At 46.2% G+C, this 14,175-nt stretch overlaps 1 protein-coding gene across 2 annotated transcripts in view; it reads right to left on the bottom strand.

Moving 5' to 3' along the window:
* HAL (histidine ammonia-lyase) overlaps window positions 1–14,175 on the bottom strand; it is a 29,526-nt gene that overhangs the window by 4,984 nt on the left and 10,367 nt on the right. For both annotated transcript variants that reach the window (XM_067559775.1, XM_067559776.1), the window contains 8 exons: window positions 11,742–11,881; window positions 8,420–8,467; window positions 7,337–7,484; window positions 7,153–7,248; window positions 6,978–7,036; window positions 6,206–6,286; window positions 5,281–5,346; window positions 5,030–5,195 (listed from right to left, as the gene is read on the bottom strand). In XM_067559775.1, coding sequence (XP_067415876.1) covers window positions 5,030–5,195; window positions 5,281–5,346; window positions 6,206–6,286; window positions 6,978–7,036; window positions 7,153–7,248; window positions 7,337–7,484; window positions 8,420–8,467; window positions 11,742–11,881 — 804 coding nt within the window. The remainder of the gene's footprint in view (window positions 1–5,029; window positions 5,196–5,280; window positions 5,347–6,205; window positions 6,287–6,977; window positions 7,037–7,152; window positions 7,249–7,336; window positions 7,485–8,419; window positions 8,468–11,741; window positions 11,882–14,175) is intronic.

Here is a 14,175-nt window from a genome sequence, read left to right as displayed (position 1 = left end):
GAGCTAACAGAGCTTCCATCTGCAATTAAAACAGAGAAAGAAAAAGGCCCTGAAGAGCCAGAAAGGGGGCTGCATAGTGGAAGTACAAGGCTGGGAAACAGTCTTGCCTATTGCTTTAGGCTATTGGTACTTTACATTTCAAAAGGGATCGGCTTGCCCAGTTCTCTTTTAATCATAAATACTGTCCAAAATGTAGTGTTAAGAGGAAAGGCCTAGAGACCACCAACTGACACAACAGTCAACATCTGCAGAACTTGCATTGCACTGCGGCCAACATCCACCTCACCATCCTGCACAGCTCCTTGTTCCGAGAGTTCACATCACCGAAGGGCAGATCATTCTACTTTGAAAGTTCACGTTGTTCATACTCCACAATACGAAAGACAACAGGCCAAATCAAGAAATCTTTACTCATGCAAAACTCCTCCTGAAAGTAACTGGAGTTTTGCCTGAGTAAGGATTGCAGGAAGTTGTTTGGAGGGCTATCTGTAAAATGCACTCACTGTAGGAGAGGGGTAAGGAGGCACTGATTCACAATATTCTAACTTCATCTGGACCTAGATCTTGCACTTCGAATCTGACTAAATAAAATTCACATGTAGTCCCCTTGCCACAGTTCGAGGGCTTCAGAGAAGCAGATCTCACACAAAACAGCACAGGGCAAGACTAGAACTGCAGGCTGAGACTGCCTGCCTTGCCAGCGCTTGAAGGATCCACACAGCCGATGGAGAATGGGCCATAGTCTGACTAGCATGCCTGGGGTGGGACACCCATGGCAGACTCCAGAGAGCCTGCACATGGCTGGGGCATGTGGGCTGAGCCCGGCCTGTGTGACCAGGGAGTCAGGATGGAAGAATTGGAAGAGAAGCAGTCTCAGAGTTACTCTGTGCAGTAGAAGGGAAGACAACCATTTTGCCTCTCCCAGTCAGAAGGTCTGAGACTGACCTGGTGTTCCTAGCTCCAAATCAGAGGGGCCAAGGTCTGAGATTCTGCTGCATGAATGAGGACTGAATGCCAGCTGAGCCTGATATAGGGCTCCTCTCCTGCATGGTCAGGCCTGCTAGAGTCTCACTGGACACAGACACAGAGCTGGAGTCAGCAGTCTCTCATCTGATACACGCCTCCAGCTGTAACACCCAATCCCCACCTTACTTTCTCATGTTTGGTCAAGAAGCTTGCCTGTCCATGGATCTTTGTTTCAGCGTTTCTGCAGATGGAATCCTACCTGAAATGTGCCTCCAATATACTACCCAGGTGAGAAAACAACTCTAAGCTGTGTAGCACCACCCACTCCTGCTGCCCAGAACATCAGAGTAACCAAGCATGCTATGACTGAGGGGTCAGAGACCAGGAATTGCATGGAGAAGTCCAAGTTCTCATCAGGATCCTGGGCATTCTTGGGACACACAACATTGAAGATGGGTGAAAGGCTGAGCCCTAGGCATAGATAAAAGGAAAATGCCAGACCTGTCAGTCTAGCGTCTCAAGTTAGTGAAAGGAGTGAGCCCCTCCAAGGCCCTGCACAGGAATCACATTGCACAGGACCAGTGGTAAGGAGGCCAGTCACAACCTCCTCATCTCCGCCATACACCACTCAATAGACAAGCAGTCAGCAATGGCCTCATAGCATCATTCCTTAACCAAACTTCAGCTACTCTTGGGAGGTTAGAAGACCATCAATTACCTTGCACTGTAGCTCTTTCTGGCTTAAAGAGAAAGGACAACATTGGATATCTGTGACACTCTGTAGTTCAATGTAGCATCCTGGAACTCCCATATTCACCACTGTGATATGATTAGGATATGTTTTGTACCATGCATGTCTTGCAGGGTATCATTTGAAAGTCTTGATCTGCTGAACATTAATATCCTGTTGGATTGTACACACTGTCACATGGCAACACTTCATAGTGTCACATACAGTGTTTTACTGAAATACGTTGTGAGGTTGGGAACACTCACAACTAGCCTTTCAGTTACAATGAAGGAGTAGCCAGCACCACCCAGACAGTGCTGTTGGCCCATTAAAGGAAATCCACTCTCCCAACAGCCATCCCAGAGACTTCTCAGAGAGAAGGCACATGGGCAATGGAGATGCCTGACCAGTGAGGGCTGCCTGGTCCCCACATTACAGCAAGGATCTTTCCAGCAAGCTGGAAGAAAGTATAAGAGGGAGGAAGTGACATCATCAATTGGCCTTCCTCCCCCTAACTCAACACCTGGAAGAATGTCTGGAAAAAAAAAGGGGAAAGGTGGTCTCAGGCTGGAAAAGTGAGTCCGGTCTGTGTATTGAGGAACCATAACCTGTTTCTACCATCTGTCAGGGTGAGACAGTGCTGGACTCAAATCCTGCTTAGTTTGTATAACAGACTGCAAATTTATTTTTATTTCTTAAGTAACCAACTTTGATCCTTATGCTTGCTACTTATAATCACTTAAAATCTATCTTTCTGTAATTAATAATTCTGTTTTATGCTTCACCTAGAAATGTATTTTGGTTGACGTGCTTAGGAAATCTCAGCTCAGGTTAACAAGGGCTGTTGCACGTCCACTACCCTTTTGCTTGAGTGACGAACTAGGCAATAAGTTTACACTGGCCAGGCTTCTGACAAGTGCAGGACGGTACAGTTCTGGGGTGCAAGGCTGTGGAGCTAGGGGGAAATTGACTGGAGCCACAGCATTGGTGGTTCATGAGTGGCTGGGAGATCATTCATGTAAAACAGTTGGGTGTGTCCCTGCCTGGGGATGTCTGTAAGTGCAGCGCCTAGCTGAGATTGTATAGCTTGACATGAGCACCACAGTGTGATGGGCAGCCCAGGCTGGTGCATTTAGAGGGCTCAGCAGTCCCACAGCCCAGGTTGCACTCGGGGGATCCCGTCACAGTATCCACACCAGCCATTGACTTTTAAAGTGCCTGAACCCAAGCTATCTGAACATATTGGTACACATGGGAGGGCAAACAATCGGATTAATATCCAAGAACCTTGGTATGCTTCACCAGTTCACGATGCCGTCTCTGAGCTACCCATCAAGTCACCCTACAGTGGAGAAGAGAATGTCCAGGCCATTCATGGTGAAGAAGAAATCAATGAGCCTGACTTCGAAGGTGGAGAGCCTGACATGATGAAGAAGAAATCAATGAGCCTGACTTCGAAGGTGGAGAGCCTGACATGATGGTCACATCCTCTTCAGAAGAATTACCTGATCCTAGACAGGTTAAGCCCACCATAAAGTTATCCTGTGATTCATTGAGGGTCCCTACAGATGTGGGTTCATAAATGGATAGCACACCAAGAAGGCTGTGTTATGACTTCTGGGAAAGGGTGTGTGACACTTGGTATGTAACAGCAGCACAGTATCATGTATGCACCTCTGTTTGAGTCAGGAGTCATGCAGGTCTGGGATTGCATAACCCAGAATAGTATATTCTGTATATTCATCGAATCATAGGACTGGAAGGGACCTCGCAAGGTCATCTAGTCCAGTCCCCTGCACTTATGGCAGGGCCACGCATTATCTAGATCATTTTCATCTGCATACAGTTTGTGTGTTAAATTTGATGAGGACATCAAAGTCTGCAGACAGTGAAGGGTGCAGCCCCCTTGCTAGTTTGGCAGCTTCCGAGAAACAGCTCCCTGCAGCTCCCACATAGCACAGCACAGATTCAGAGACTGCCTGTCCTTGAGGGACACACACCTGTGGAGGCTGGGCCAGACCAGAGTCTGACTGACATGCCTGGGATACCAACAGCAGACCCTGCAGAGCTTGCACATGGCTGGGCCCTGTGAGGTGGGGCTGGCAGGACCTGTGACCAGGGGAGAGCTGGCTGCAGGGAGTCAGGCTGGAGGAGAAACAGCCTCAGATTTGCTCTGTGCCGTAGAAGGAGGGACAGCCATTTTGATTTCCCCATGAGAGAGACAGGCTGACCTGGAGCCCCCAGCTCCACAACAGAGTGGAGTCCTGAGATTCTGCTGAACCCCTGGTGAAAGCCAGCTGGGCCCATGGGCCTCCCCTGCACCTAGATCCAGGGAACAGACAGGGCTCGAGGCTCCCACAAGGCTCCGTCCAACTAAATGGGAGATCTGCTGGCCTCCCAGGAAGCGATACCAGTCCTTCACATCACGCTCCAATCCCACCACCCCGATAAAGACTGGGGGTGCTTTGTGCGTGTGTGGAGGCTCATTATAGTGATTTAGTTTGTGAGATTGGTTGAGATCTCTCATTTATTTAACATCTTTGATTCCTTTTGCCTGTTCTCTTCTCCTCTTTCAGTTTACCCCATTCCCTTCTGTGAATAAAATGTTTGCGTTGGTCTCGCTTCACTGTACCTGTGAATTGAGACATCCTGGGACCATAGGGCTCCTTATTGATTTATGCATCCAACCACTAGCTGGAGACAACAAGTGCTAAGGACCCAGGACCTATTGGTTCTCCAGGGGTGTTGCTGAGTGCCTGAGGAGGAAGGATTAAGGGGCTCCTCGCAACTGTTGGGGATCAGGGATGCCCCGGAAGGGGAGGGCTACAGATAGAAATGATACATGTTGGGTAGAATTAAAAATAGAATTGTTTGTGCATCGACAATTTGCTTTTTAGCTTTGTTGCCCTATTAGGGCTTGATTTTCCGAGGTGCTGGGTACTGCTAGCTCCCATTGATCTCAAGTGGCGTTGTGGTGCTTAACCCTTCTGAAAATCAGATTCCTTGGCTCCAATCCTATGAAGATGTAAGCACTTGAGTTATCCTCCTGCCATCAGCTGGACTGCTCACCTGCTTAGAGCTGAGCACACACATACATCTTTACAGGCTCAGAGCTTCTGAGTCTAAAGAACTGCAGCTATGTTAAACCTGCAAGTTTAACATTCAGATAACTCAACTGGACATGGTGAGAAAAGGAGAATTTAGAGTTGGAGCTGAGAGCCATTTCTTCAGGAGATTCTTTTATCAGCACTATCAAACTACCGTAGTCCTAACGTAAGTTGATCTTTCTAATTTGCTCTCTTGCCGGGAGTTCTTAGGCCTTTGTGTACTCACCCAGGGCCGCTGCTGTGCAGTGCGCGATCATGAAACCAGAGTTCAGACCACCTTCAGTGACTAGAAATGCAGGCAGCTCACTGAGTGACGGGTTGCACAGTCTTTCAATCCTTCTTTCACTAATTGCAGCAAGTTCATGGACACCAATTGCCAGGTAATCCAGAGCCTACAAGAGAAGCTCTTGATTGAATCAGCTGATTTTTTTTTTAATTTCAGAAAATAAGCTATTATTTCTCCAAATGCTTAATTACCTTTGCAGGATATTCACCATGAAAATTTCCTCCAGAAATGGTCTCTCCCCTTTCTGCAAAAACCATCTTTAAAGGTAAGTTAAGGTGTGAAATTGAATGAAGGACTGTTGAAGTACCACACATCTCTGGATAACCAGAATATGCTATGTAAAAGGAGGAAGAATTGATGCATATAAGCACATGCACATATAGTGCATGCTAGCACATGCATGTTCAGTTTTCAGAAAATGTAAAACAATGCCCAGTTCTCCCACCAGACAGATGCAGCTTAATAGTGTATGTTATAAAATAGGCTGCACGAAATGAGGTGTCTGATCTGAAGGTTATAAGGAATGCAAAGCCACATGAGCGCAGTTTTAGTGTAATTTTCAATTGCCAACGATACTCTCGCCAATGCAGGTACAATTTTATATACAGTGAGTAAGACTGCACTCCCCACTGTTATCAGCTAACACAAAGGAGCAGCGTTTGCCCATACCTTTACTCTTAAAAAGAGTGAAATTCACCCTGGTTCAGAGCACCAATACAAGCATATGCACAGACCTCCCAAAATGAACTCAGACAGCTCTTAAAAGTGCTTAATAGCTCTTGTACTTACACACTGTAGAACTCAAAGTACATTCCAGAATGCAAGTTTTACTAACCTTGGGTCAGCCTCATGTCAACTGAAAAGTCACTGTCAACCTTTAAGTCCAACTCGCTGCCAGAGTTTCCAACTGCCCTTATAACCACGTAGGCCTTGAGCCAGCAAAGCACATAAATGTGTGCTTAACTTTAAGCAAGAGGAGTCCACGGACTAAGCATGTACATAAGTGATTTGCTGGATCAGGGCCAGTTTCTGCCTCTTTAGCTAATAGTTATTTAGAAGGGGAAAAAAAATCACCAAGTAAAATTTTACTGAGAAATCAAATCATCTAAAAGATACAGGATTGTCTGTTGCACTGTTAATTTCAGTTGTGATTATGTCCTTTACAAAAGCTATTGTGTCATTCACCACACCATGGACCTAAAAGAAACAATAGTAATTAGCCACAAGTCATGTCTACGTGTAGTTCATCCTCAAGACCCAGATCCAGTTCTATTTCCTGGGAGCTTGGTTCTGCCTTGACCTCATTCCCAGACTTTGCACCCATACCAGGATACAGATTTGATTTGTGGTAACCATGAAAATTGCTATTGTGGAATGCTGGATATACTGTATTCTTTAAAGATTTGACTTACTATTATTGTGACATTATACTATGATGATGACAACATAAATATGTAATTCGGTATGTGTTTGGATTGGCATTCCTCTCACCCCTCAGTCACATGTACATTCTCTACCTGGTAAAGAAAGTACTCAAAGTTTAGCTAATTGATCAATGTATAGTAAGTATTATTAAGGACTTATAACTAAGCTTGAGAAACCCTTTCTTTCTTTAGCAAGGTTGGGAAAGCTCCCAACAATATTGATAAATTTTGCTTGTGTTAACATAGGATTGAGTTAATCTAGAATTAAATTCACTCCCATGTACAAGATCGAGGAATTACTTATGTCTCACGTAAGCCCTATTTTGAGCTGAGTGGGAAGTGCAAAATAATGCAACTACATTATTTTAAAGGAGACAACCAACACTTCACTGACATTACAGTGGGATTGGGATTTTGCTGCCACTGGCCTATCCCTGTATGAGGGAGTGAGAAACTCCTTTTACCTGAGGGCAACAGCGCAGTGTATATGCATCCTGCACTCTGTCACAAAATCTGTGACTCTCTGCAAAAACAAAAAAAGAAGTCTTATAGAAAAGATCACACATCATTGTTTTAATTCCCCGTTTGTCTTGGAAGCCAAATAGGTGAACTGCGTGGCAGGAAGCAAAGATGATTCACCTGCTATTTCTGATGGATGATGGTCAGAGTCTAAAAGTGACCTAAATCGAAATGCCACTTCAATCTGCCCCCGATGTGGCCGAACTGCATGAATATCTATTAAAACAAATGAAAGATCATTACACTTTTGCTTTCCCTTCTCTAAGAGCTAGGAGAAAGTGATCACAAAAAATTCAACACCAACCAGTATCAAAGGCTTTGGTTGTACCCTTCAGGACTTCAAGGGTTAGTGCAGCAACTATGTCAGCTTGTCTAGCAATAGCACTGGCTCTTTCTACTGCTTCACATCCCAGAGAGGAGATCATTTGTGTCCCATTGATAAGAGCCAGACCCTTCAGAGAGACAAGAGGCGTTTATTTAAAATGAATCCATCGCAGCCTTACACACACCATTGTAATTTTCATAGTTTCACGTGTCATTTAAAGAAAAGCCTTTTCTAAGATTCCTGAATTGTCATTAAATGAATCATAAAAAGGGCTAGAGATGCTATCGTCTCAGCTATTTGGCTATTTTTTGATACAGACAAGCCATCAGTTGCTTTAAAGCTGTTACATCCCCGTGTCTCCTAACTAGGAGTTGTTTCCCAATAGTTAGTTTCACTAGCGAGTCAGTTACAGCTGACTGGCCAGGATCACTGATCATCTAAGGGGGTTTCTGGTATAGATTTGGTTTGTAGCAAACCAGATATACAATTAAGGCCCTAAGGACTCTTCCTATCATCCCAACATGCAGATGACTGTCTAAAAAAAAAAAAAAAAAGTCAATGGGAGTTGTGTGTGTACCAGGACTACAGGAGAAATCACTCGCAACAATTCACTTCAAGTTCTCAGAAAGGGCATGGAAGTGGGGTGTGTCTACACTGGCACTACACCAATTTAATTTACATTAATTTACTTTGGATGGGAATTCGGGTATTTCCACCGATGGATGTCCAGAAAACCACTGATGGTAGAAAGTGTGTGTATGGATGAATGGTAGTTCCCAGTGGCACTTTTATATGTAGGCAGGACCTAAGTTTTACCCTAGGCTGAAACTTTGTACACAGAGTTTCTATAAATGGTTGTGGTTGAACTAAATCACATGTAAATGGGAGTTGAAATGGAAATACTGACATACCCTTTACTGTAGAGTCTCTAATGGATTCCCTGTAATATGTCTAATAACCTTCTGGAACTGGATTTAAAATAATCATTAATTCATCTCACACTTAAAATATGGGCAACAATCATAAAACAACTACCAATTGGCTAGGCGTGGTTTTCATTACCTCCTTTGGTTTCAAGGTAATCGGTTTCAGGCCATGGGCTTGCAGCACCTGCAAAGCAGTTTATTGAATAGGGCATTAGTAAAAAAAAGTCTTTCAATAAATTGATTGAACAACTTTGCTGATTGCATACAACTGTCTTTTTGGTCTTACGCTAATGAACATTTTGGAATATTCCACTGCAAAGGAAGAAAAAAGCTTTTATGTACTAACATTTAAAACCCCAGGTGGTGCTGTCACAGCCCAGTAGGGAGTGGAGGTATTATCCCACATCATGAAGCAAAGACTCATGTCTAATGCAGGAGAAGTATTGCTTTGATTCAGACTAGAATCCTATCCAGTCCTCCTCAACTGGAGAGAGAGCAAATCTGAGAGACTGGTTGAGGAAGTGGTGACTGGAAGAAGCAGAAAGAGTGGCAGAAAAGAGTTGCCCAAGCTTCCATAGAAGATGCAGAAAGCTTTCCACCAACAACAAATGGAGATAGTCAATAGAGGAAGGATGGCTTTTGGTTAGGGCAAAGAACTGGGAACCAGTAGGTCGAAGTTCAATTCCCAGCTCCACTACACACGTCTTGTGTGGTCCATTGACTTAAATGAGTGCAGGATAAAGTCCTTAATCTTTGTGCCTCAGTTCCCCTCTGTAAAATGGAAATAACAGTGCTTCCCTATCTCACAGGGATGCTATGTTGATGGGACCATGTAGGTACCTAGGCAGATAAAGAATGGAACAAGCTGCCAAGGGGAGTTATGGATTCTCCGTTATTTGAGATATTCGTGACTAGATCAGTGGTTCCCAAACTCTACCATGTTGCGTACCACCAATATAAAAGGCCATCACCCATAGTACCTCACCTGTAGGTGCAGGGGAAAGGGGCGGGGCGGGGACAGGCAGGGTAAGCAGCCACCACACTGCTTGGAGGTGGGGCTGGTGCTGGAGTAGCTCCTGGTCAGCCCCTGGGGCTCCTGGCCAGCTGCTCTGTGTCCAGGAGGAAGGGGGACAGAACAGCTGGACCACCGTGCTGCTTGGAGGTGGGGCTGGTGCTGGAGCGGCTCCTGGACAGCCCCCCAGCAGCAGGTGGACACATACCACTGGGAGATGGCCTGCGTACCACCAGTGGTCTGTGTACCACAGTTTGGGAATCTCTGGACTAGATCAAACAGTGATGTATTAGGGATGGAGTACATTTTTTAAAAATCAATTCTGCCATGGTGGGTGGACTAAATGATGCCACAAATGTCCCTTTCAACACAAATTCATCTATTAAAAAATGTATATGTTTAAGTCATGTATTTTGCAACTTTACTGAGGTTTCTATATACTGGCAATAAACGGGTCATACACAACAGAAATCTTAGTATCTCCTCTCCTCAGGAGAGAAAAAACCCTAAGTCTCCATTTACTTTTAACATTTGAAACCACACCATCAAACCTCTGTTTTGTGGGATCATCTCAGGTTTGGTGGGCCAGTTCTGATGTTTGCAGGACAGAAGGTGCACAAACGAATCTTTGGAACTGGCACAACATGACAGCTTGTCCATCCATCCAGATTCTGGCACTCCTCATGGTCGTGTCTCGCATCATACTGCTGCACTGCAATGTGATCATGTCTATCTAGGCATTATTCATATGCCAGACATGCTAGTATCTAAACCCCAGTATCGTGAGGCATGGTTTTTGTTTGTTCTTTTCTAGTCTTATGCCTCACTTTGCACCAAGGAACCTGTCATATAGGACAAATTACTAGAGCACTGCAGAAACAAATATTTCAATCATAAGGAGTACGACTGAAGTATTGGAGAGAGGTAAATAGTGGGGTCCCCCAAGGGTCTGCACTGGGACAAGCACTGTTAAACATATTCATAAATGATCTGGAAAAAGGGGTAAACAGTGAGGTGGCAAAATTTCCAGATGATACAAAACTACTCAGGATAGTTTAGTCCAAAGCAGACTGCAGAGCTACCATCTCAAAAAAGACTTATTGAGATTGGGAAACGTACAGAAAAGGGCAACTAAAATGATGGGGTATGGAACAGCTTCCATATGAGATTAATATAGGGATGTAAAATATCATTTAACAAAAAACCATTTAAATGATTAAAATATGATTTAAATGGTTAACCAGTATAATATTTTACACCCTAGGGGGTCATGGAGGGCACCTGGAGGCTGGATGAGGGCATCCTAATGCACCTAGGCCCCACCACCGCGCACCAGAGCAGGCCCTCCAGAGCTGGGGTACCGCTGCCCCCAGGACCCACCACCCACCAGCCCGGAGGAGGGGATAATAACGCACCTCCATGCCCTGCCCACCCCACAAGCCCATCCACCCCCCGTCATGCCCCAGGACCAGGGACATCCCCCATTGCCGCCCAACTCTCCCCCAGTCACCCAGGCTCACCTCAGCTGATGCCTCCCAGCTCACTGCTGCTCAAGCTGGCCCTGCCGCCAGCACCAAATCCCTAAGCTGCCAGGCTCTCCACTGCACATGCGCGAGCACGCATCCCAGCTTCCTCCCCCCCCATCATCCCTCCCTGCAACCCCATGTCCCCACTCACCCCCCACGTGCACAGCCCCCCACCCATGCAGCAAACAGTCAAACGGTTAAAGCAATTTGTAAACGGTAAAACTAATACTTACTGGTTAACCATTAAATTGGCTGATATTTTACATCCCTAGATTAATAAGCCTGGGACTTTTCAGCTCACAAAAGAGACAACTAAGGGGGGATATGACAGAGGTCTATAAAATCATGACTGCTGTGGAGAAAGTAAATAAGGAAGTGTTATTTACTCCTTCTCATAACACAAGAATTAGTGGTCACCAAATGAAATTTATAGGCAACAGGTTTAAAATGATCAAAAAGGAAGTATTTCTTCACACAACGCACAGTCAACCTGTGGAATTCCTTGCCAGAAGATGTTGTAAAGGCCAAGACTATAATGGGCTTAAAAAAAGAACTAGGTAAGTCCATCAATGTCTATTAGCCAGGATAGGCAGGACTTGCAGTTTGCCAAACACTGGGAATGGCCGACAGGATGGATCACTGGATGATTACCTGTTCTATTCATTCCGTCTGAAACACCTGGCTTTGGCCACTGTTGGAAGATAGGCTACTTGGCTAGATGGACCATTGGTCTGACCCAGTATGGTTGTTCTTACGTATAAGAAAGTAGCACACAAAATCCAAAGGGTATAAAATGTTATAAATCCATCGTGCAGTTGTGATGAAAAATTTTCCCTTTGCCCTCATGAGACACATAGCTTAGCCAAATCAATTGAAGACGACAGATGAAGAAGTCTAGTAGTCAGACACACTGATCTTACATATTTAGCATCAGCCCAGCCACTCTTTGGGGACCACATCTTTCCTTCTCCTATGAACCCCAAAGCAAGATGAGAAAGCGGGGCAAGGTCTCCACTGGCTCCAACTGTCCCTTGCTCAGGGACATAGGGCAGGCAGGATGCTAGGAAGAAAGCAGAAAGCAGACTTTGGTTAGAGCCTCCATCCATTCTTTCCTTGAAACAGAGAGACAAGCACGTGAATCTGCCCTGGTGGTCTTGCAGTGACATACTGGAATACCAACTAGTGAAATTGAAAAGCATCACGCCCCCCCATGCAAAGTGGAATTTATTCATTTTTCCTAAATTAGCTGTAGTTTAAAAATAAACCTTTTTTTGCTGACAAATGAAAACACAAAATAAACCTGTTACAGGCTTAAATTGTTAGCATAGCTTAATCCCATAAAAGACAAGAAAAACAAGGTTACTTGCCAGTAACTGATGTTCTTCGAGATGTGTTGCTCATGTCCATTCCACTATAGGTGTGTGCATGCCTCCATGCACAGTTACCCAGAACTTTTTTCCCCCTTAGCAGATCCCGTAGGGCTGGCTCCGGCGTCCCCTGGAGCCCTGCGCACATGCTGCGGTATATGAGGTACTGCCAGAACCTATGCCCCCTCAGTCCCTTCTTTCTGCCAACTCCAACAGCAGGGACGGGGGAGTGGATTGTGGAATGGACATGAGCAACACATCTCGAAGAACAGCAGTTACTGGTAAGTAACTGTTTTCTTTGAGTGCTTGCTCATGTCCATTCCACTATAGGTGACTAACAGGCAATACCTTTGGAGATAGTTGGAGTTACCGGTGAGTTGCTCTCAGCACAGCTCTGCCGAATCCCGTGTCCTCTCTCGTCTGCTGGACGATGGCATAGTGGGACGTGAAGGTATGCACTGACAAGCAGGTGACGGCCTTGCAGATGTCCTGCAGGCGCACTCTCTCAAGTAAGGCTGTAGATGGGGCTTGAGCTCTGATTGAGTGCGCTGTGATGGTTCCCGGAAGCAGCACCCTTGCCTGCTCATAGCAGAACTTGATGCAAGATGTAATCCACGAGGAGATGCGCTGGGTGAAGACAGGTGAGCCTTTCATCTGGTTGGCCGCTGTGACAAAGAGCTGCGTTGATTTCCGGAATGGCTTTGTGTGCTTGATGTAGAAGGCCAGGGCTCATCTCATGTCCAGCGAATGCCATCTCCTCTCCTCCTCCAAACCATGCGGTTTGGGAAAAAGCATGGGGAGAAAAATGTCTTGATTACAATGAAATTGGGAAACCACCTTGAGAAGGAAGGCTGGATGTGGCCTCAGCTGAACCTTGTCCTCATAGAATACTATATAAGGGGGCTCTGAGGTCAAGGCCCTAATCTCAGAGACCCTCCTAGCTGAGGTAATGGCCACCAGGAAGGCTACCTTCCATGAAAGCATGAGCTGGGGGCATGAAGCCATGAGTTTAAAGGGGGACCCCAGGAGTCTCGAGAGGACCAGGCTGAGATTCCAGGGATGCACCGGGTCACGGACCTGCAGATAAAGCCTCTCCACTTCCTTGAGAAATCTGACCGACATGGGATGGGAGAACAGGGATCTCCCCTCTAGCGACTGATGGAAGGCTGAAATGGCCGCCAGGTGAATCTTCAGCGAGGCCAGTGCCAGACCCTGGAGCTTTAGCTGGAGCAGGTACTCCAGGATCACCTGTATAGGTGACAGGCTGGGTGGAATACCCTGGGACTCTGCCCAACAGGTAAACCGCCTCTACTTAGCCAGATACATGACCTGTGTGGAAGGTTTCCTGCTGCCGAGCAGGACTTGCTGGACCTGCACCGAGCAGGCTCTCTCTCCCTCCATCAGCCACAGAGCCTCCAGGCCATGAAGTGCAGGGAGTCCAGGTCCGGGTGCAACAGGCAATCGTGGTCCTGGGATAGAAGGTCATGCTGCTTCAGAAACTCCAGGGGTGGGGTGATCGAAAGGTCCAGCAGCATGCTGAACCATTGCTGTCTGGGCCAGGCCGGAGTGATTAGTATAACGTTCGCCCTGTCCCTCTTTATTTTCAGCAGGACCTTGGGTAGGAGTGGAATGGGCAGAAACGCATACATGAGGATCCCCCTTCCAGTCCATGAGGAATGCGTTGGAAATCGATCCAGTCTCGCGAGCAGAACTTCGGACACTTCGTGTTCCTGGTCGATGCAAATAGGTCCAGTTGGGGAACGCCCCACTTCTGGAAGATCATAGCCACCACCTCTGGGTGCAATGACCACTCATGGCGGGGTAGAAACGACCTGCTGAGACGATCCGCCTTGTTGTTCCTCACTCTTGGGAGGTGAGAGGCCATCAGGTGGAAATCGTGCCTCATGGCAAAGTCCCACAGATGGATAGCTTCCTCGTAGAGGGCTGAGGAGTGTGCTCCCCCCTGCCTGTTTATGTAAAACATGGC

Source organism: Emydura macquarii, unplaced genomic scaffold, assembly GCF_026122565.2.
Source record: "Emydura macquarii macquarii isolate MOO-44397 ecotype Brisbane River unplaced genomic scaffold, CSIRO-AGI_Emac_v2 contig_2205, whole genome shotgun sequence".
Classification (NCBI taxonomy): Eukaryota; Metazoa; Chordata; order Testudines; family Chelidae; genus Emydura; species Emydura macquarii.
Note: the sequence above shows the minus strand (reverse complement) of the source record. Positions and strands in the feature narration are given on the sequence as shown.